Below are 25,104 nucleotides of genomic sequence, written 5' to 3' on the forward strand. Positions count from 1 at the left end.
CTAAAATGACATGTAAAGTAAATACTGCTTATTTTGTTGAAAATACAAACTGCATTGATTATTAGACTTTCAAAATTCTTGAGCTTCAGTTACTTCTGGAAAAAGATAAAAGACACTAGTGTCAATTTTAATAGCTTGTTTCCAAATGTTTGAGGCTCATTTATTGTCAAAAAAATGAATGGACATTGTGAAACAATCCTATTACTCATTTTGATTTTTAAATAGTGAAAACATAAATTGTGGAGGACAATAATTCTCAAGAGGAGCTGGTGTTTTAAACTTTAATTCTAAATGTATGTAACTCATTTCTGTTGGATGCAAACTTTTCCATAGCACTATCAAACCACGTGACAGGATAAAAATCCATTATGAAAGCCTTGTCACCCCAATCCCCCATTCTAAATGAGTGTAAAAAAATCTCTACCTAGAATAAGGTTCTCCTGATTAAGAGTAATAATCAGCTAATTAAGTTTAGTTAAGAAGGTTTCAAAAGGTTGCATATATTTCCCTAATAACGAAATAAGTTCCTCTAAAAATGTAACTAAAACAATCTCCCACTCTTGTCATGAGATCTAAAACTGAGAAAGTTTCATTGTGAATAAAGAGACCAACACTAGTAGAGTTATGATCATTAGAATTAAAAAAAAACTTCTTATGATTTTTATCATGCCACAAAATATGTTAATATGAAGATGGATTAAGTTCTGTAAATAAAAGACTTGAGATATAACTATATTCGATTTTTTAATCTCCTTTTGGTAAGGTTATTAACTCCAGTTACATTGTGCGGCACTCATAAATATTTTAAATATACATTTTCCCAGTGTAGCAAAAGGATGAACCCCAAAAGATGAAAATAATAATAATAATTCATAGGAGAAACAATCACAAGAAACAAAAAAAAAACAAAAAAAAAAACATAAAATCTTCATTTTTATTTAGAGCTTTCCTCTGAACAATTTACAGACTTCTGCAAAATAAGTTAAAACATCATTTTTCTGTCTTAAATACAAGTAATAATTACATGACACTCTCATATGATACGCAGTTTCCCATAAAATCAATTTTACATTTTAAAAAGACTTCACATGTGTAGTATAAAAATATATAATTTTACAATTTTACTTTCTAACTAGTTTTCTGTTAGTAAGCATTTAATATTAATTGGTTCAATTAATCCTGTGAACTTGGCTTGTAGCTGTAATTGCCAACAAGTTTCCTGTTTTATCTATTTTTATAACTGCCCCCTCTATAGCCTAACATAGCTTACTCTAAAATTGCAAAATATTTTTTTAATCTGAATACCATACTAAATGTTTGTAAAATACATTGTTGCTATCCTTTGCTTAACTGCAAACTTATGTTCCTTAACCCATTTTGATCATTTTCTGGTAGTCATACCTACGTAAAAACATGTACAGTATGAACTAGTTGCAATGTAAACTACTCTTACAGAATTGCAAGTATAATAACTTGAGACAGATAAAGGTTTATCTAGGTATCTTAAATCTTTTAATAAATACAATTTTAAGTGCCACATAACCCACATTTATATGTACCAACCCATTTGTTACTAGAAGGAACCTCCAGAGTGGTAGTGTCTTTTGTCATTTTTTTACAGAGTAAAGGTTGATCATCTACTACTTTAACATATTTGTGGTTACCTGAAAAAAAACTTTCTAGTCATGACTTATACATTTCTTAATATTAATATGGTCTACAGTCATTTCCAGACAAACTTCTCTGATATTACACCCAGACCCTTTGTTGTTATTGTGTAAAACCATTCCATTAAGTAAATTGGGTTGGAACTTGTTTTCTCTTTTACTTAGAATTTACTTAGATATTTCTTGAAGAAAATGTGCATCATGACTTCTTTTTACAAACATTCAGATAATAAGCTCAACTTAATGTAAACTTTTAATTTCTGGTAATAATATAAGATGCCTTAATTATTTGTTCTTGTGGGATTTTTTTAATAAAAGAAATATTATTACTTTTAAAATATAAGTATTAAACATACATTCTAAAAATGTTACTTTCAAAAATCTTGGTTTCTTTACTGAATCCCCCCCAAACAAAAATTTAAAAAAAATCACTCTTAGTCCTTTACATCCTAAGGTAAATTTTAAAAAAGGACTACTATATTTAAAATGGAAACAAATTCATTGCATTTTGCTTCATTTCTTAGCCAAATAAAAAGAGATAATCACTAAACCTTTTATAATAAGAAACTTTTTTAAAATAAGGTGATAGTGCTTAAAATGTGTTGGTCTTACCAAGGCTAGTGAAAGAGGATGAGGTTACCAACACCACTGCAACTCCTTTTAGCTGCTTATAATATTTACAGTTCAGTTAAAAATAATTATTCACTAACATCAGTTCAAGCAATAGACATAAAACATTTATCATAAAAGTATTCTTATCAGTATGATGTGTTAAATATAATCTTACAAATTCCAAACATTAACTTTTTTGTCTTAGTGATTTTATCAGAAAGCTTGAGAGGTGGAGATATTAAGAACAGGACAGAGGAGGTTGAACCGAAGTGGATTATGAAACTGCAGGCTGATAAACCCCCTGGAATTAATGGTATGGTATTACTTAAACCTATTTCAAAAGCCAGACCATTGAAATACTAAAAGTATGTATCAAATGTTTTTTTTTTTGTATTACTATGTACTATTTATACATTTTACCAATAGTTGTACATTTTGTAAATATTTTTAGCTTTTAAATAATTAAAGTTTTTAGATAAATGCACTTTCTAATTTAGTTAGTATATTATCCACTGTGATAGGTTGTCTTTTAAGTTAAATTTGGCTGTTCAGTAGTATGATTTAAGTCTGAAGAAGCGATCAGTTTGGATCGTGAAAGCGCTAACTTCTCATTAAATTTTGTTTGGTTTCTTCCTTCAGTCATAGTTTGTTTGTTATTTTGTTGTTATTTTTCACTTTGAGGTGAATACCAAGCATTTTACCCAGCATCTGTGCCTTTTTTATTACATTAAATTCCAAACCCTCTTCGATTGCAATACTTGTAAAAAGTGAATTAATGTCTACAGTGAACATAAAGGTTTCAGTACCTTTCACTTTACAGTTTTTTACTTTATTTAAAAATCCCATAAGTTTTAATACAATTTTCTATGTTTTGCACAATGCAATTAAAATTATTGTCTACAGAAAGTGAAATCCCATCAGTAATGCTCGCTAGGGCAGAGACTACAGGACAGAAAGTTGGGGGGCAAGCTTCATTTTTTATTTTTGAAATTCCAAAAAGCACTCAATTTTTGAAAATTGAATATTTATAAGATCAAATAATTGTAAATCATGAGAACCTTATGAAAGAAGGCCTTACAATGCATTCTTAATATACTTACAGCTATTGTGAATCTTATACAGAGGAATGTGTTTATATTCCTCTGTATTAGACATTTTTTTCTAATTCATTTACATATTCTTTTTGGTACATTGTAAATAGCCCACCGTGCTTTCATTTTCATAAACCTCAACTCCTTGTTCTTAATAATTTTACTCAATGCCTGTCTTTCTTTCTTATTTACAGTGAAAAACTTAATTTCAGGTTTATTAGTTAAAATATTTATAATATCTCTCACAAAATTCATAAACATGCTTGTAAGGTTGATGTTAAGGAAGGGTTAAATGTAGAAGGTTTAGATAGTTATCTTTCTCTACAAATAACATCCTGCAATAAAAATTCAGCATTTATTAGTTTTTAAACACATGGCTTTAAGTCTATCAAAGTTCTGGAAATGTTTGCATACTTGGGGGATACAAATGTAAACTCTTGATTCAAAACAATTAACTTTTCAGTAAAAAAATGTTCTTCAATATAGTTAAAAGTAATATTGTCTAAAATATCTGTATTAGATTCTTTATATAAATAATTTTAATGTACACCAGTTCAACCTTGGTCCCTGCCTGAGCACCCTCCTCTTCCCTCTTCTTTTGATGGTCTGCTTCATGGAGTTCCAATTGCTGTGGGTCTGACTGTTCATTGTTCTTGCTGGTACACCCATAGTTCATCTCTGTTGTAAGCTGGGTATCCAGGATGCATCTATATTACAATGTCGAACATTTAGATTGTCGAATGCCTAAACGTCGACACCTAAATGTTGAACTCTGAAAACCGGGAACGGCCAATTACACAATTTTTTTCCCATGAAAAAATTTGCTTAGCCAAAAAAAAAAACTTTAAAACCCTAACCAAGTGGGGGGCTGTGCCCCCCAAACACCCATAACTAAATATACCAACTCCGAGATTGCTCTACATAGGGGAAAGGGGCAAATCCCCAAATACGGCCAAGCAAATTTTTTCCCTGGGAAAACATTTGCACAAATGGCCATTTGCAGTTTTCAGCGTTCAACATTTAGGTGTCGACGTTTAGGCATTCAACAATCTAAATGTTCAACGACATGATAGGAACCCTCTAAGATGATTCGCTTAATACAGGAAACTCATTTCTGTCCAAAAGTACAGTCTTGTTCATGTTCTCTAAAACGTGATTGTCATTAGTCTGAGGACTGCTGGAATTTTGTGGTTGCGTAATATAATTACTTGCATGTGAAGGGATGGGGTATGCAATACCATCCATATATGATTAAAGGTCATAACTTATGTTATTCTTCTTACATTCTACAGTGTGTTTTTACAAGTTTATCTGTATATATGTATACAGACTGAAATTCACTTGAAAACATCGCAAAATTAAAAGCCTTACCAATATTGTTTTCAAGTATTATCAATTCTCTGTTAAGTTTATGAAAACATTTTCATTGTACTCAATATGTTTTTTAACAGTTCCAAACCCATTTTATTAAAAAAAAAACTCCATTAATTCAAGAAAAAAACAGGTCATCATCAGTGTTCCTGTTTATAAATTTAGAAAGTCATAATCCTTTAGGTACAATGTTTCAAGATGCACCATGTTCTAAATAAAAATTATCATGAATCAATGACTAATTTATTTTAAGCTTTCATCAAATAGTCAAATGTTAGTCTTTAAATGTAAAGGTGATTCATTACCTTGCACAAGGCAACTGAATCATACTTCAGTGACAAAGGGATTATTGGTTTAAATAAAAAGGCATTTAAAGTATACCTGTTAGGCTGAATCTTGTCTACAGAGGAAACCACTGGTGCTTCATTGCCAATGGGATTTGTAGTAACAGCTTGCTCACTCAAAATGGAAGAACTGGAAGAAATGTTAGTGATCTGGTTCTGAAATTGTTGCTTTCTAGCTAACAGAGGACTACCTAGGAAGCAAAATTGTATAATTTTAGAATATATATTGGTTTGTAGGGAAGTACTAGGGTAGCTGTCCTTGAGGACCATTTAAGCCTAGCCAATTTCCCTTTTGGTGCATAAATCAACCTATCCTGTTTGGTGTTAGATTGGCCTTATCCATCCCATGCTCAATATATATTTCCCATAGTGAGCATAACCAGGTTCATACAAAGTAAATTTGAGACAACCCATGAATGGGATAAAGCATGTAGAAGCTGCCTCTGTCCATTACTAGTACAGGATACAGTCTTGGAGTAATTTTCTATTTTCCATCCATGGATCCAAGTTGTGCTTGAATATGGACAGGTATGAACTTTGTTTTACCTGGATGGGGAGTCTGTTCTACAGCAGCGATACCCACTATGAAACACATCTTTTCCTCCAAATATTTCTGTTGAAGTTGGGCAAGAGGTTTAGATCCCTAGACCAAGTATTTCTGATTTGACTTGCTGATGTGCAGTAGGTTCATTAGTACTGGGTTGGAGGATGTCTTTGTATACCAGACACGGGTAACCTCATAGCAGTCTGTAGGATACTGAGCATCTCAGCATAGTGACAGGACTTTCAGGCAGTTCATGTAGAACATGTTGTTTAGGCCTTGTGTCCTTTTAGTAAGATATCTTTGTAGGCATTCCCAGTGGTTGTATATGACTGGAAAAATAAATGCAAGAGGGGGCATTATACTCAATGATTGGCCTAATGAGGGCTGAATAAAGGGGAACAATTACATCCCTAGATCTAGTCACACTCCCTTTGTGCTGTGCACTATAGAAGTACTTTTTTTTGACAGTGGGCACATGTCGGTCAAAAGCTAGGTCACTCTCCACACAAGATCATTTTATTTGAAGGGTAGTAACTGAGATGCTCTAATGCATATGAATGAAAGTGTAACTAGCAGGAAGTGTATCATAAGCTGAGTTTACACTAGATCATCAATGAGTCTTTCACCATGATCCAATACACTGCATATGATCTACTGGCAAAATGAAAAAGCAAAAAACAAAGAAAACTGATTTTTAGGGAGCCCCCTACACCTCCTGCAGTTATGCATCTTTGAATATATTAACTCTACATTTGTACAGCCATGGATGAAGCAGCAGTCCTCCTTACTCAACTGCTACACAACCTGCCAAAGCAGCAGAGTGAAATTTACAATAAGCAAGTCCTTTAAAAGCAGACAAACACCTGGTGATAATTATATATACTAGATGAGATGACACACAATCCATTGTGAAGGGGCATACTCCCCATGGATTCTACTTTACTGCACAACTGTCAATCAGAGTCATTGTCGACCAAAGTGCATCGAAAGTACATAAGTTGGTCTAAGCCATGATCAACCAAACTAATGGAAGCCATACACACACACACACACACATATATATATATATATATATATATATGTATATATATATATATATATATATATATATATATATATATATATATGTATATATATATATATATATATATATATATATATATATATATATATATATATATATATATATATATATATATATATATATATATATATATATATATATATATATATATATATATATATATATATATATATATATATATATATATATATATATATACATATATATATATATGCCTCATGGCACCACAGTGAGTTTTAAGGTTTGCTATACTTATTTTGTAATCACAGCGAAGTTACAATACCCCCAATTATGGGTGTCACACTTCTGAAAGGCAGTCATAGACAACATTTATCTGCTATGCCACTCTCTTACTCTTTAAAATTCATTCTAAATAGCTATTTCTTCTAGCAATATCTCTTCCACAGTTCTTGGAATACTGCATTTAAATCATCCAAACTTTCCATATATTCTTTTTGCTTCTTTTTCTTAATACTTTATCTTCTTCTGTATTCTCTTACTGACTTTTCTTTAAAAAAGCGCCATTCCCTCAACTTGAATAAAACTGCCTTAAAGTAAAATGATCAGGACATCGGCTCTGTAAATAATCCATTTAAAAACACAAGGCTGAATACATTTTCTATTCATCTACTCCTATTTGCACTTGAATATATTTATGGTCTGAAAAGCCTGTCAAACCTATTTCATATTTCTTTTTCTCAATCCTGTTATCCCCAAATATATATATTCTATCCTTGTATGACTGTTTCTCACATGTTTACATTCTTCAGGTCCAATCTATGTATTTACTATACAATCTATGTTATACTGTCAATTAACTTTTCCAAGTGTACACATCAGGATCTTCTTCTTTCCTTTTTTGAGACATCCCCTAGGGGCAGCAATATAACATTCCTGAATGCATATATACCCATGGGGGAACACTCTGTGTCAGACATTTGAGACGTGGTACTGCAAGTCCTGATGCTTAAAAAATTAAGTGCAAGCCAGACAAAAACAGAGAATTACAAATGCTGCTGTTAATTCTATAAATATTTTTTTCATGGGGCGGGGTTGCCCACTGCGCTACTTAACCTTGATAGCCAGGCCCCACTTCAGCAACGTATATATACTTACAGATTACCATACCTCACAGTAGCGGATATACTCTGAGAAATGCAATCTCAGAATTTTGTATTATATTATATTATATTATATTATATTATATTATATTATATTATATTATATTATATTATACCATTTGCACTTAAATCTTTGCTGTTCTTGCAGTTATAATTGTTGTGCTCTGACTTCCTACAGCACTCACCATGGAATCCCACTCATGTTCTACAATTGAAAAGACAATAAAAACCTTGTTATTCTTAATGGCACTTCTGTTCTGTTCCCTGGTTTAGCTGCTACCTGAATGCATCTCCCCTGCTGCACAGGCTTCTTGGGACTCTTATGCCATGGCAGTTCACGGCAGTTTCACTTGGTAACATTTTCATTTCCCTTGGAGCGTTCCATTATATGTTTCATACTGCAGCAATGGCTACTTTGTTACCATTCAGTGTAAGCTCCACCGCAGAATGTAAAGCTCCATCATCAACATTATCCTCTTGGAAAAAAATCAGTTCATAACAATTCTCTGCAACAGTTCTCTATCATTGGCTTGAGATGTTGTGACCCTGTCCAGCTGTATTAGCTCCACTGTGCAACAACCTTAACTATGTATGTCCAATATCACTTGTTAATGCTAATTATTTACCTCTGCAAAGATATCTTCTCCTGTACCCCATCTTTTACAGTAAACACAATGGTATTTCTCAGTGGGGAGTTTCTAGTAAGCAGCAATACAACCCATTGTTGTATAAACATCACCTTGGGCCTCTCCTGAAAATAGGCCACAGGCCTAGTATAATTAACCACATAAGTAAAAGTAAACAACAAATAAAATGACTGCTGACTATGGATAATATTCAGAAAACAGCTGAACATTTTTAACTAAGCTCCAATCTACTTTATGCAAAATAAATACAAAGGACACCCTAGAGGAAATACAATATCCAGTTCCACAAGTCTCAACATTTCTGAAAATAAGCTGTATTCCAAAACAAGAAACCAAGGAAAAAAGCTATGAGATGGCAAAATAGCTACTGAGATCCAATTACAGACATCAATAAAATACGTTAAAATACAATTATAGAGTCTTTACGTTTTCACTGTTTACAAACAGTATGAAAAAGTTCACTGGACATATCAACTTAATACACTTCTGTACAATTATACACTATGAAAGACCCTCACTATCTAAGGCAATACAAAATGGCTTATACAACTTCCTTAAAGCAGCATTAGTCTGCTAGCAAATGAATTATAAAAACAACTAAAATAAGTATACTGAGAAAATAAAGTCTACCAAATGACAGACAAATACTCGTACAGCTGTATAGCAACACATACAGTTATGTAAAAGTAGCAACTTCCTGTAAAAAACAAGGACTACATAAAGTTAGAGGCTATCCTTTAACAAGTAAATGGATGCAACTATAGAACAAGTCTCTCCAAACTTATAAAAAAATCAGAAGACAATAGCACAAGCAGTTTTACCTCCCAACTTATTGTATGTCATTATAGTATTAACATACTTTTCAAGTTTGTGCTAATCTTAAAAAAAAACAGATGAATGTCAGAAATCAATTAGGATGCTCTCATCTCATCTCCTTCAGATTACTTTGCAATAGACTCCGCCCACATCCCTCTGATTTACTGAAGCTGGCATGCAGCTTCATGGCAGCCATAGTTATCCAACACTCATCAACTGCATGTCCCCAAAACCTCTGGTGAAATAATTTAGTCTTTGCCTTTATGACTTTCATTGTTTCCACCTCTTTGGCAAAGGTATATCTGGCATGCACCATCAATGGTGACACTTTCTTGTCTGTGGCAAGTTTGCTGTTTCCCTTGGCTACCACCTATAATTTTCTAGTAAAACAGTGGTTCAGTTAGAGTTTTCTTTTCCATTCTCCATCAAACAATGCTAGCCCTTCTGTATCACACATTTGGAAGCCCAGATGGTGGTTTGTTTTACTTTCACATGCCACAGGTGCAGTGATTTCACCCATTGGAGGCAAATATTCACTTGTATAAATTCCATAACACTTCAGACTTACCTAGTTGTATGTTTGAAAACAGTTCGTTACATCTCAGCCACAACATCTCCTGTATCCATCTCCACTTTATGCTTCATTCCTGCCACGTTGGCCACTCCTTACATTCTTAGACTGATCCAACAGTTTTGTTATCAGTTTAATTTAAACTATATAATGCTAAACACATGAGGTCATAAGACTTATCATGAACAATGGACTCCATTTTGCCTGTCAGTTTTTGAAACTACAATTTTGTTGACCCATACATGTCATTGTGCACTATATATTTGCTGTTTAGCATCTTGTTGTTTTTTTCCACTCAATTAACATCTTAAATATGGATATTCTTACAATATCTTTTTGATTAATTCATCACATCTCAGCTTCATAAAACACTCTTTCGAAATGAAAACACATTTGCTTATTATAAAGTTAGGGTGGTATTCAGTTGCTTATGCAAATGCAATAGGGGTATTCCTAATGCACATGAATGAGCGTAGCAAAGGCATGATTCATAGAGGCCATTTACACTGACACACAAGGCCTGAAAAATAATGAAATACAATTGAGAAATGTTGTAAAATGTATTATGCTAATGAGTTGGTTTTGCAACTCACATTCTGATATCCCTGTGTACATTCATTGTTAAATGTGGTGCTTTGCCTTTGATACTGGAGTTGCAGTTCACAAACTTGTTCGTCTAAGTATGCACAAGCAATTCCCTGACACACAAATTAATTCTTTCCCCCAGCAATCCCTTCATTAGTTTGCATTAAGTATGCACAGGCGCTAAAATGAAACAATAAATTATTTCACACAGTGATCACTTCAGCAGTCTGACCATTTATGCACAAAGACTTCCCTGACACAAAATGAATTATTTCCCTCAGCATCCCCTTCAGTAACATGCCCTAGTATCCACAAGCACCAAAAGAAAACATTCACCCAAGTGACCCCTTCAGTACAAAGTCCCAGTATGAACAAGCACCAAACTGAAAAATTCACACAAGCAACCCCTTCAGTAACATGCCCCAGTATGCACAAGCACTAAAATGAAACATTCACCCAAGTGATCCCCTTCAGTAAAATGTCCAGGCTTGTACAAGCACCGAAATTAAATATTCACGTGACTACTTCAGTAATATGTCAAGGTATGCACAGACACTAAAATGAAACATTCACCCAAGCAACCCCTTCAGTAAAATTCCCAGAAATGCATGAGCACTGACATGAAACATTTCCCCAAGCAACCCTTTCAGTGATATCTCCAGTTACCCACAAGTACCAAAATGAAACATTACCCAAGTGACTGCTCTAGTAAAAATGTCCAGGTATACAAAAGCACCAACTCAGTTCCCCCTCACATCTCCATATTCTGATTGAAACCTGCTACTTTCTGGCATAACTTCAGGGTTATTGACACACGTTATATGCAAATGAGTTCATTATGGATTTGTGTATATGAATCAAACTCATGCACATACATGTAAAGCCCTGTAATAGTGTATTAGCTGTCCCCTATTACTTATGTGTTAATCACATTACGCATTTTTGATAGGGGGCATGTTCACAAAAAGTCCTCAACGTTTCCATAGTTATCCTGACTGTCTGGGATTTGCATAACATCATAGCTCTGCTTTTTGTGGATCATGTGTAGAGTAAGTGAAGCTCCAGATTATGAATGTACACTCTGTTAAAAACACATAGCAACATTTTTGTTTGGATGTAGTGTGTCTTCAGCTGCTATTCATATTTAAACTACTACAGTCAATTGCAGTCCAAATAAATTTTATTTAGAAAGTAGTAAATGTGCTTACAACATATGCCATGCACAAATCTGTCTATTAGTGCATTAGCCAATATTTCCTCCAACTGGCTTTACTCAGCTTGTCTTCACAGTTCTCCAATCTTGCAAAATTATTTCAAGCATCATTTCAGTATTCTTAATAAAACTAAAACTATCCTATAGTTACAAAAGTTTTCAGATTCAAATTCTTTCTGTAAAGTCTCTACAGTCTCCATGACTGATTTTTCTATGACTAGTTTGTGCTACCAAACTGTTCAACAGTCTATACATTTTGCAGTTTTTGTAGCCTCCTGCATTTTGTAACACAAGCACTGATTTTTCCATGTTGAATATCATTACGTATATGATACAATTCTACTCTCTCTCTCTTTTGACATATCCTGACCACTCTTCACTGGTAGCATAAAGTGAATTCATATTTTGAGCATGCTTAAGTATTCTGAAAATGTATCAACATTCAACGCCATGCATTTTGTTTGCAGTTATTGCCATCTTGGCATTTCAAACATAATAAAAAAGCCATTTTTCATACAATGGCATATAAAAGTTGTTTATGTTCATAGGTGTGTGCTAGGCTTATGGCCCTGGAGCCTTTACAAGCATAGCCCATAGGATTACCCTGGCATCGTGTCACCCAACCTTAGCTCCTAGTGCCTCTGTCAAGTAGAGCCACTGGAGTGATCCCCGGGGTGAATTTTCTATTTCCCATCCACACATCAAGATTTCTGTTAAAGAGGGCCAGAGAGGTGTTCTGCTTGACATGTATGGTAAGTCTATTCCATAGCATAGGCAGTCTCTGGGTTATGAACCTGTCCCTCCAGCAGGTTTTGTTGATTGTGGTAATGAGTTTGAGGTCTCTGGAACGTGTCATGTGGAGGGATTGGGATTTCTTCAGATGTAGCATTTCTAACAGAGCTGGGTCAGACATAGCTTTGTAAGTCAAGCAGAGATTACCTCTAAGTAGGCCATATGAGACAGAGAATAGTTGGAGTTTTTTGAGTCTGTCCATATACGACAAGTGTTTAAGGCCTAGGATCCTCTTTGTGAGGTACTTTTGCGACCTCTCCAGTTGTTGCAGGTGTCTAGTGAGGTACATCCTAAATAGCGCGTTGTACTCAATGACTGACTTAATGAGGGAAGAGTAGAGGGAGACAATGACCTCTTTCTTCCTGGATGCAAAACCCTTAGTAATGAGATGTGCCACATAGAAGGACTTTCTGACCATAGTGGCAATGTGGTGGTCAAAAGAGAGGTTGCTCTCAATCTGTGTTCCCAGATCTCTTATAACGCCTTCTGTGTTCAGTGGACTACCATCAGTGCGGTAATTCAAAGGAACCGGGTTTTTCCCAAGGGGGATGACGACACATTTTGGCATTGAGCTTAAGGCCATGGTTCTGACACCAGTCATTGGTGTCATTGAGACCTTTCTGTAGGATGTCAACATAACTTCGGGAGTTAAAATAATAGCTCCCAACTTGCAATCATCTTCTCTAATCAATTGCCCTTTAACTACTCCCTTTTTCTGATGTTCAGGATGGCAGCTCCCATAATCTAAATATGAATTGGAAAAAGTTAATTTCCTATATATTTTTGTCAAAAATTTCATCTGGGCATAATCAATGGTTAAATCAACATCTAAGTATACTATACGTTCCTTATTGTATTCAAAAGTGAGTTTGAAAAACTCTACGGTTCCATTGATGTATAATAAAAATTCTTTAAGGCTGTCCTCTGTACCTTTCCAAATCAGGAACAAATTGTCCAAAAATCTAGTATAGTGGACTATTTGACCCTTATACTGACTGTTAAACAGATACTCTTGTTCCCAATATGACATAATAAGATTAGCAAAAATGGGGGCACAAGCCACCCCCATTGCTACTCCTTTAACTTGTTTATAATAAATCCCTTCAAACCAAATCTAGTTATTTTTTAATACTAACTCCATTAACACAGCAATTTTATTAATCTCATCTTGGTCAAACATTTTGGTTTTATAAAGCTGTTCTTCCATCCACCTTATTCTTATATTTTGGGGAATAACCAAAAAAAAATTCACCACATCAATAGTAACCATGATTACATCATTGTTAAACCAATTCCATTTAACTTGTTGATAAACTGCCCGGAATCCTTGCTTATGTATTCAAAAAAGGACAAAGCTTTTTGCATCACCTCATCCAGATATTTAGAAATGAAGCTTTTTACATCAACTCATCCAGATATTTAGAAATGAAGTAAGTTTTACTTCTTTTGCTATCCACAATCGGCCGAAATTGCAAATTAATCAGCCCCTTATGTATTTTTGGTATGCCAAAGATGTTTGGCACCCTAGGAAACTCATTTTTCAAGTAATGCTTGGCAGTCTGACTTGGAGTCAGCTACTTTCACACTGTGGGTTATATCTGTGAGCCAGTTTGCAATCCACCTAGTGATACAGGAGCTGATGCCTAGCTTAGTGAGTTTTTCTATAATTCCTAAGTGGGGAATGGTATCAAAGGCCTTGGCCAGATTAAGGTAGGCTGTATGAACCACCTTGCCTTCATCCACAGCTCTGGTGACTGACTCAAAGAAGTTGACCAGGTTGAGCAAACATGATCAACCCTTGACAGTGTAGGATCCAGAGTTTGGAGATTCCCTATATCCTTGTTTATTAGGTCCATGATGATGCATCCATAGCTTTGCATATCAGACTTGTCAGGTTAATTGGGTGATAATTCCCGGGGTCTGTAGTCGCTCCTCCTTTGTGCAGAGGGATGACTGTAACAGTGCACCATTCGGTAGGGACAAAACCTGAGGTGAAGCTGTAATTGAACAGAGCATACAGGTGAGGTGCCAGTTCACTCTGTAGATCATGTAGAACACATCCAGGGATATTGTCAGGTCCCATAGAAGCTGTATTCTTGGCCTTGGACAGTGCGGTTTTAACCTGTGCAGCAGTAATACTGGGTGCCTGGCAATCTACTGATATTGTGATTGGTCCTTTGGGGAGGGTAAAGTTAGCACTGAATCTGTCGGCCAGTATACTGGCAAAATCTGTTGGCTCGATATAGGAGGTACCATTGTGCAGTAGCTCAGAGCATATCTGGGTATTGCCGTGGAGATTCTTTACATAACTATAGAAGGCCTTGTGGTTGTCTTTACTATCTGCTGCAATTTTGTTTTCATAGCTAGCTTTAGAGGATTTAGTGCATATTCACTACTTCACTGTGATTCTCTGTGTGCAGCACTTTGAATTAAAAGGGTTGAAGTGAGGTTGCCACCTTTTCCAGAACACTCATGCAAATGGAGATCAGTTGCATGACGTCCGAATCATACACCAATGCACTGTACGAACACGTACACAAATGCATGTATCTTGCCATACCCAATAGAACCAAGATGCTCTCCTCCAAATAAAGGAAGCCAATCTGGTGGACCCCTGCCATAAACAAACTGTACAACAAAAGGAGGAAAGTGATGTGGAATAAGGTGAAGTCCCAAGACTGGAAAAATTCCCTTATCAGCCTCAACAAAAAGCTGAGATCTCTCATCAAATCCTCTAAAGCTAGCTATGAAAACAAAATTCCAGCAGTTAGTAAAGACAACCACAAGGCCTTCTATAGTTATGTAAAGAATCTCCACGGCAATACCCAGATTTGCTCCGAGCTACTGCACAATGGTACCTCCTATACCAAGCCAACAGATTCAGTGCCAACTTTACCCCTCTCTCCCCCACAAAGGACCAATCACAGTTCCAGAAGATTGCAGGCACCCAGTATTACTGCTGCACAGGTTAAAACAGCACTGTCCAAGGCCAAGAATACAGCTTCTGTGGGACCTGACAATATCCCTGGCTGTGTGAACTGGCACCTCACCTGTGTGCCCTGTTCAATCACAGCCTCACCTCAGGCTTTGTCCCTACTGAATGGCGCACTGCTACAGTCATCCCTTTCCACAAAGGAGGAAAGGACTACAGACCCTGGGAAATATTGCCCCATTAGCCTGACAAGTCTGATATGCAAAGCTATGGATGCATCATCATGGACCTAATAAACAAGGATATAGGGAATCTCCAAACTCTGGATCCTACACAGTTTGTTTTTGTGAAGGGTATATCATGGCTGCTCAACTTGATCGACTTCTTTGAGTCAGTCACCAGAGCTGTGGATGAAGGCAAGGTGGTTCATACAGCTTACCTTGATCTGGCCAAGGCCTTTGATACCATTTCCCACTCAGGAATCATAGAAAAACTCACTAAGCTAGGCATCAACCCCTATATCACTAGGTGGGTTGCAAACTGGCTCACAGATAGAACCCACAGTGTGAAAGTAGCTGACTCCAAGTCAGACTGCCGAGCAGTCACGACTGGAGTCCCACAGGGTTTGGTCCTGGGTTGTCTCCTGTTTGGTATCTATTTCTCTGAAGTCCAGGCCAACACGAAGGGACTGACAAAGTTCACAGACAATTGCAAGTTGGGAGCTATTATTAACTCCCCAAGTGATGCTGACATCCTACAGAAAGGCCTCACTGAGACCAATGACTGGTGTCAGAAACATGGCCTTAAGCTCAACGCCAAAAAATGTATCATCCCCTTTGGGAAAAACCTGGTTCCCATGAATTACCACATTGATGGTAGTCCACTAAACACAGAAGGCATTATAAGAGATCTGGGAACATAGGCTTACAGCAACTTCTCTTTTGACCACCACATTGCCACTGTGTTCAGAAAGTCCTTGCATGTGGCACATCTCATTACTAAAGGTTTTGCATCCAGGAAGAAAGAGGTCATTGTCTCTCTCTATTATTCCCGCATTAGGCCAGTCATCGAGTACAATGCCCCATTTGGCATGTACCTCACTTGACACCTGCAACAACAAGAGAGGCTGCAAAAGTACCTCACAAAGAGGATCCTAGGCCTTAAACACTTGTCATACATGGACAGACTCAAAAACTCCAACTATTCTCTATCTCATATCACCTACTTAGAGGCAATCTCTGCTTGGCTTACAAAGCCATGTCTGACCCAGCTCAGTTAGAAATGATACATCTAAAGAAATCCCAATCCCTCCACACCACACACTCCAGAAACCTCAAACTCATTACCACAATCAACAGAACATGTTGGAGGGACAAGTTTATAACCCAGAGACTACCCATGCTATGGAATAGACTTCCCATACATGTCAAGCAGAGCACCTCACTGCCCTTCTTCAAGACAAATCTTGATGAGTGGATGGGAAATAGAAAATTCACCCTGGGGATCACTCCAGGGCTCTACTCAACACAGGTACTGGGAACTAAGGTCAGGTGGTACGATGTCAGGGTAATCCCATGGGCTAGGCTTGTAAAGGCTCCAGGGCCATTAGCCGAGTACACACCTATGAACCTATAAGTGTTATGGGATTTTTACTTCCAAATAAACTACCACCAAATCAGGCTGATAGAACTTAGGTTTAAGATCTCATCTGAAGGAAGGCACACTCACAAGTGACCACCCCCCCCCCACATCCAGCACTGTAGTGTCAGTATTGGAAAAAGGAATCCAAGAGCTGGATTCAGTAACTGAACCCACAGTCTTCTAGTTTTCAAGTATCAAATATAGGCATGCTACCTGATATTATGATATGCTTGATATTATGCTATGTTAAGTTGTGTTTTACATAATAAAAGGTCATTAATATTGAAAAATGTGCATGCTGACTAGACAGCCCAATGAGCATGTTTATTATAAATTCAGCATTCCTCTTCAAAAAGAATTCAGTAGCCGCGCCACAGGAATATTTATCGGAGTTCACATATTGCAACTTTTCTTATGTATGTTAACTGCCAAACAAAAGTATGAACTGGAAGGCACTCTGCAGGCATTCTGGTCAGTTCTATATCTTTTCATACTTTATTGTACTCTTAAATTAGGAAACTTGCTAGAATAACAGATGTTGTATTATCATGCATTTTTCATGGATGTGGAGTCTGAACGTCAAACGTCTGTCATTATTTAATGACTACAATCCCCACGCATTTCTCAGAAAACCACAAGTTTTATGAGGGATGCTATGTATATGAGGCAAAACTCTGGACATTCTGTGAAAACCTGGACAGTTAAAGCATATAGTCAGGATGTCAGGAGTAAAGGCATCTCAAAGAATATGACATACGACATCCTAACAGAAATGGCTATTAAAACATACACTGTCCAAGGCTCCAAGCATCTGTATGTATATGCAGAACACATGTACACTGCATGTAAACGTAAAAGGAAGAAGTGTCTAAAGAACATAAAAGTCTGTATATAAAATGATATGTATACAATGGCATTGTTTTAAAAGGGGAAACAATTTCGATTTTAAATTATGTTATTCTATAACAACAATAATCCATTCATGAGTGTAGGATAAATCCTGGTATAAACACACACACTCATGGATTATTGCTAAAATATTAGGTCAGATGACTGCATCTTTTAAATAATTATTATATATCAAACCAACTCTGTATTGTTGTAATACTTAATCAATATAAAATCACTTTTCATAGACGTACTTACTTGAAAATAGGGCTATACAGTCATTAAAGTCAGTGGTCTATAAGCCAGAGTGACAATATAGAAGCCATTTTATAACATAATGCTTTTGAAAGTCTTTCTGTTATGCACAACCATTATAACAATGTTTCCTGTCATAGTTTTGCCCAGGCAGCTATCAGGAATACCATCTTGGTTAAGGCTTAATTCTTTTTTTCTTTTCACCTACTATAAAAATGTATTCTTTCTCACGGCTTAATCTGTATTTTACTCCTTTATATTATCAAGAGGATCACTGCACAAACAAACTGGCTGCATTACCAGTGGTCTGAATTTGTAAAGCATGTTACACTAATAAAACTAATACACAGGGTTAAATGTGATGCGAATGTGACCTTTACTTACTGCTTCAGGAATACCGTGGTGCAACCAGATGAGAAATATGCATACAGTGCATGTAATTCAGCAAACATACACTATTTAAATCATTATATATATGAATGGGGGGGTACCTGTACTTTAGATATTACAGCAAGATATACCACTAAATATGTATATTCAGCAAACAAACCAATGTAAAAGCTTATACGATAAGCTAGTGTGGAGTAAGCACTCCTTCTGTCACATACACATGTTGCATTTAAGAAACTCTATCCTTTCAGTTATCAAGCAAGCAAATCAGAAAACACAGATGACAAATGGATGCACTAAAAGGAGAAAAAATTCATCCAGTTATTTTACTTTTTAAATTGCATTAGCTCCATGAAACATCTCATTGGACTGAATCATGTATATAACTACTTCATGTTAATAAAAATAACGTGCAAAATGGACACTCACACATACCTCTCAATTGTCCAGAAATTTGCAGAAAGTTGTGATTCTGTCTCACATTTTGGTCTGTTCTTCATAAAATTTGTGTTTTTCTGGCAAATCACTGAGGACTGAAGTTACTAAAAATGACACTCATTTAAGTTTCATATACTTCAGAAAATGCATGATAATGCAAACATTTGTTATTCCATCAAATTTGTTAAGTCTATAAGAGCAGCATTTAAACTCTGTGCCTGATTTGGGGCATTTGTCGTAACCATTATTTTTAGCTTTGCCTAGAATTCAGGCAATAAGGGGTTGAGAGATATGCACACACAGAAAGCCAGCAAAAAAAAAAAAAAAAAGAATTATGCATACAGAAGTTGGGGCCAGTCCACATCAAAATATAAACATTCCATCTTTGCCTGACTTTTTTATGTAAGCATTCTTACCTTACTTTTTTTTTTTATTTGTATTTTATACATTCATTAACTGTGTATGCCCTACAGACGCAACAGCCCCTATTCAGGGGCAACTCAGTAGCACTGTCTAGTTAAGTGATTTTCTTAGAGTTTCACGCTAGGTAGACAGAGTGGAAGAAATCAACCTCTGTACTCTGGGCTACAGACAGCAGCAAATTAACAGAGCACAGCCTTAATCCTGTGTGTTCATCATTTAAATAACAGCAGTTAACCATGTACTTGTAAGTATGCCATTTGTCTGGAAGGAGAAAAACTGGCTAAAATGTATGTGTAGACTGTAGTTTTTGAATAAATGTTCAAACTGGGATCCATTCTGGGGGGGGGGGGTGCACTGAGGGATTGAAAGGAAATAGGAACTCTGGTGAATACGATTGCAGGAGTTACAGCACTATCCAATAAACAAAAAAACGCTTTAGAAAACTGAGATTGTTTTTTATATAACTAAATTAAACTACCTTTGAACAGGTAGTATTACATATACCAGCCTCACTTCCATATGCCCAATTCAGAGTTTCCAAGTGAATAATTATAAATCCTTAGCCCATGAGATAATAATTTTATCTAATAACTTTCTGAAGGGAAAACAACAACTCTGAAAACGCAGGCCTTCTCAGTAATGCAGATGATGTTTGCAGTAATCAGAAAGAAGCTAATTTAGTAAGTTATTCTAGAGGACTTACAGCACAGCCAGCATCCTTGAGTAATTCCAGATAAGTATCCCAAACTGGAGTTTGAAGTTTTCGCTTCTTATCATCTTCTACAAGGTCCATGACAGCAGCCTATAAAATATTACATAAAGGAAAATACATACTTATGAAATGCATTGAAGATATACAGTAAACTCATTCAGAAAAATAATACATGTATAAAAAGATGCCTTAGTTCTGAGATATACAATTCCAGACACTGAAATATGATCTCAGTGTCATCTGCCATCTTAACTCAGTAAAGGAGTGTCTCAGCATAATGTTAATCCATTATAGCTCCTATGTGTCTGTCTGTACATACATGTATGAACCAATAATTGACAAAAAAGTAAATGTAAGTTTATTAAAAATAAGCGATGCAAGTATTGTTAGCCATCTCAGGGGACTTTTTTGGTCAAGAATGCCAAAACAAAGGATTTTTATTAAAAATGTAACAATAACTGTCGACGGCTACATGGGAAATGCCTCATTCCTGAGCAGTCAGAGGAAAAGGTTCTAAACAAATCCTTTCTAGGTATCCATGCAAACAAACTCAATCCTATTAAAAGTAATACTACATGTACCAGTGAATGGAAGGTTGAGTTTAATGATAAGCCCAAAACTTCAGATGACATTTCAAATTATGGGTGAAGAAAAAGATAACGCACATCTCCATGGAGGAATATTTTGTGTGTTTACATGGCAATAAATCTTTCCATCATGTTACAGTTCAAAAAGTCAGAATTCGCTAACACTAACTCAGTGAAAAGACATTTGCCAAATTGCATTCATAGGATGTTTCTCCCTAATGCAATGGTCCCAGAGCAGATTGTATTACACAAGGGTCTGAAGGAGGTAAAGAGTTTAAGAGGTATTCCTTCCACACATATCTTTTGGTATTTTTGGCATCAGTCATGTTAATAAACTGTGGTTGTCAAAGTGACCCTTGACCATTTTGTTTTACTAAGTTGACCATAAATAATGCATATGGCATTTCACTAGATACACAACAGCAAGAAAAGGAAAGGGGGAGAAAAGGAAAATAAGAAAAGTCAATGCATTTGAGGAGAATACAAAACTTAAGGCATTAAAACGTGTTATTGTTATGGAGACTTTTTTACTTTGAAGTTAATTGCTCTAACTGCTCATCTAGGCCATATCATGAAGATACTGTTATGGAAGACAGAGCAATATTCACCAATAAATATAAGTGAGAATACCTTTCTTGTGCAGCTTGCCAATATAGAGTTCCCAGAATGTGAAGATGTGCATGCGGATATGCAAAATTTAAGTGTGTGTGTGTGTGTGTGTGTGTGTGTGTGTGTGTGTGTGTGTGTGTGTGTGTGTGTGTGTGTGTGTGTGCTTATTTGGCATGCAACGGATATTAGAAATTTTTTTATTCATAAGCTCATACTTGCAAAATACAGTGATAAGGTGACATTGGAATGTTAACTATTTAGATAAGGTATGTTTAGTCAAAATGAAGATAAGCCAGAGTGAAATATGGATTTCCCTGTTGTATAACAGAAAGTCCCCATATGAAACTATCATACTAGGTGATCTAAATATAGATTGTCAAATATATTCTGACAATTCTACCAGCACTATACAGCTGTATACATTTACCCAACTAATTACCTCACCAACTAGAAATGATAAAGTTACTGGATTCTAGCATTTTCCCGACCTAATCTGTGACTCCGGCACCTTATCTGACAGCCTTAGTGACCCTCAATCAATTATTGCTGCCAGAACTTCAAAGACTAGCTCTAAAGCACATCTCTTTATACAGATAAGAAGACTAACTTCTTTAACAGACCTTTATTAATATTCTAAAAGCATATAATTGAGAATCTCTCATGGACTTCCAATAGACGATGCAATAATAGTATTGAACAAATTCTTTCCTAAGTATACTTAACTCACTAGACCCAACCAGAACAATGTGAGTCTAATCCAACCCAGCCTAATAGTTGACAATACACTCTGCATAACATGGGACAGAGAGACAAAGCTTGGAAGGCTTGGATAAAAAATAAAACAGCTGCCACCTTCCAAAACTTTAGACAACTAAGAAACCAAACTAAGTATGTAATTAAAAAATACAAAAAAATATACAACTTCACACTAAAAAACTCCATTATTAGCAATCCAAAAACATTCTAGCACTCCATTAACAAATTATTACATCCAGGACAAGACACACAGCAAACTTCAAACTTGCAAACACAACAAGTAGTGTAGCCAACCAGTTTAATACCACTTCACTGAAACAGTCAAATCTAAAATTAGCAACCCACCAGACCAACTCAAACCTCTGCTATAACACCCAAATTTGCTGAACTATTTCTTTTTCCAGCTGGTCCCTACTGCATAGAAACCCTGTACAAACATGCAAATGGCTGCCCTACCTACCAGAAGTAAGCCAAAATATAACACCAAAAACAAATCCTTACCTTAACAGGGTATAATAGCAATATAAAAAAAGTCATGGTGAAAATCAGACAGAGCAACTCTCATAAGAAAACGGCTCTGTGGTTAAAATAAACAAGAAATTAAGAGGTCTAATAAAGTCCAACAAGACCAGCTAGAGGATCAAGATAGCTCCCTGGCTAAGGGACAACTACAAGGCCTTCTTCAGCTATGTCAGGAATCTTAAAGGTAACACTTAGCAATGTGTGGAACTGGTCATAAATGCACAACCTTCAATAACCAGAGTGACATAGCGCATCTACTGGCTGATAAATTTAACTCTAACTTCACCCCCCACTACCCCCTAGGAAATCCTGCTAGCATATCCCCCCAACTATCAACAGGGAACAGGTCTGGCAGTGCTCATCAAGGCCAAAAACACTGTTTCAGTGGGCCCAGACAATATCCTCGGTTGCCTCCTAAAAAGCCAAAAACATGACCTAACAGGACCTTTGAGGCACACTTCAGTTACAGCCTCAAAACAGGTTAAGTGCCAGGTGACTGGAGGGTTGCATCCTTCTTCAAAAAGGTGGACCTTCAGCTGACCATAGGAACTACAGACCCATCAGTCTGAAAAGTCTACTATGCAAAGTCATGGAAAGAATTACCATGGAAATGATTAACAAGGACAATGGCAACCTACAAGCACTGACCCCATCCTAAATTGGCTTTAATAAGGGAACGTCTTGCCTACTGAACATGGTGGACTTCTTTGAGAGGGTCATCAAGGATATGGGTGAGGGAAAAACTGCATACTGCCCCCATCCACATGAAGCAGAGTTCATCCCTGACCCGATTCAAACAAAACCTTGATCACTGAATGAGAAATCAAATTCACCTCTGGTTTAACCCCATGGCTCTGATGGATAGAGGCTGACAGTAAGTAAATTAATCCCCAACTAACATACCCACCACATAAGCTTTAGCTACCTCCTTACTAACATACCCCACCATATAGGCATCCAAGGTACTCAGGGACAAAACTGGGTTGGGCTGCATGGCTAGGATTAAAAAGACTTTGATGCTCATAAGCCTAGTATAAACCTATGAATCTATGAACTATCAAAAAACTTCCTCTTAAACTGAAACATATCATATATGCCCTGGCAACCTTAAAATGGCAGCTGATCCCATAGCCTATCCTATCTCCATTGCAATAAATCAGTTCATATCTGAAAGTGTTATTCCAGCCATATAGAAAAAAATTACTTCTACTGCCCTTGTACAAAGAAGGTACCTCAAAGAAACTTCCTAATTGTAGACCAACAGTCATTCTAGCCCCCATATCTAAGACACTGATGAAATGCTTGCATACTCATCTTCTCAGCTTACCAGAAAATCCACTGCTCACCCTTACCCTGCAGGGCTTCAGGCCTCACCACAGCACTAATACTCCTCTTCTTCATTTCAGATCTACTGTTAACACACAAAGAAATAAAGGTAATCTAATCTTTACATATTTCTTAGACTTATTTAAAGCCTTTGATACCATGTCTCATGAACCGTCTTACTCCAGCTCTCTAATATAGGACTAACCAACATCTCTCTATGTTGGTTCGATAGTTACCTATCCAACAGACTTCATGCAGTCAAATGGAAGTATGGCATCTCTACTTTCCTCCCAGTAAAATAGGAGCCCCTTAAGGTTCTGTAGTAGGTCTCCTGGTCTTTAACCTCTTTTTAATGATCTTCATACTGCCAGCAAACAAGCCACTACAGTGCAATACACTGATAGCTCTTCCCTGATCTGCACAGCAAAAACAGTAACAAAACCTCAAACACAGGCCAGCGTGCATTCTGTTGTATCGAATCTTGGCTAAACAAACCTCAACTCCTACTACATCCCAATAAAACAAAACTAATACTATCGACACCCAAATCCCTCTCAAATCAAAAGACATTTTTTACTATTATTTCTGTTAAAACAAGGATTAAACAAGTTCACCAGGTTAAACTCCTAGGTGTCATCATTGATGACCAGCTGAACTTTGATCAATGCATTAACCAAGCCATAAAGACAACACACCAGAAACTAGGTTCCTAATACACAGTAAAAGCATTCCTCACTGATACTCATAAAGTTTCCATAATAAACAAACACATTCAAAAACTGAGAAAACTAATAATCTCATGCATATCAAAACTAGTCCTAAGTGGAGACATCCACCCCAAACCTGGCCCCACCATCTCCAACCCCACTCCTCATAATCAGACTAGAAACCACAACTTCACCCAAATCACAGCCAATAGAAAGCCAAGTGACCTCCTTCTACTAAGCCTACATATTAGAAGTATATCCAACAAGGTCCATGAACTCCATGCCACCATAGACTTGTACTCCCCAGATATAGTCATCCTGACAGAAACCTGGCTAAAATCTCATATTACCAATGAGCAAATCCTCCCTACCAGTTATGGCATACTAAGAGTAGTCCGGCTAAACAAGAAAGGATGCGGTATAGCTATAATATTTAAACAGCATCTAAACATCCATTTCT

At 36.3% G+C, this 25,104-nt stretch overlaps 1 protein-coding gene across 2 annotated transcripts in view; it reads right to left on the reverse strand.

Moving 5' to 3' along the window:
• FUOM (fucose mutarotase) overlaps positions 1-25,104 on the reverse strand; it is a 400,356-nt gene that overhangs the window by 177,112 nt on the left and 198,140 nt on the right. For both annotated transcript variants that reach the window (XM_044056791.1, XM_044056790.1), the window contains one exon: positions 20,129-20,227. In XM_044056791.1, the coding sequence (XP_043912726.1) occupies positions 20,129-20,227 (99 nt within the window). The remainder of the gene's footprint in view (positions 1-20,128; positions 20,228-25,104) is intronic.

This window comes from Protopterus annectens, chromosome 14.part0, assembly GCF_019279795.1.
Source record: "Protopterus annectens isolate FY-2018-M chromosome 14.part0, PAN1.0, whole genome shotgun sequence".
NCBI lineage: Eukaryota > Metazoa > Chordata > Ceratodontiformes > Protopteridae > Protopterus > Protopterus annectens.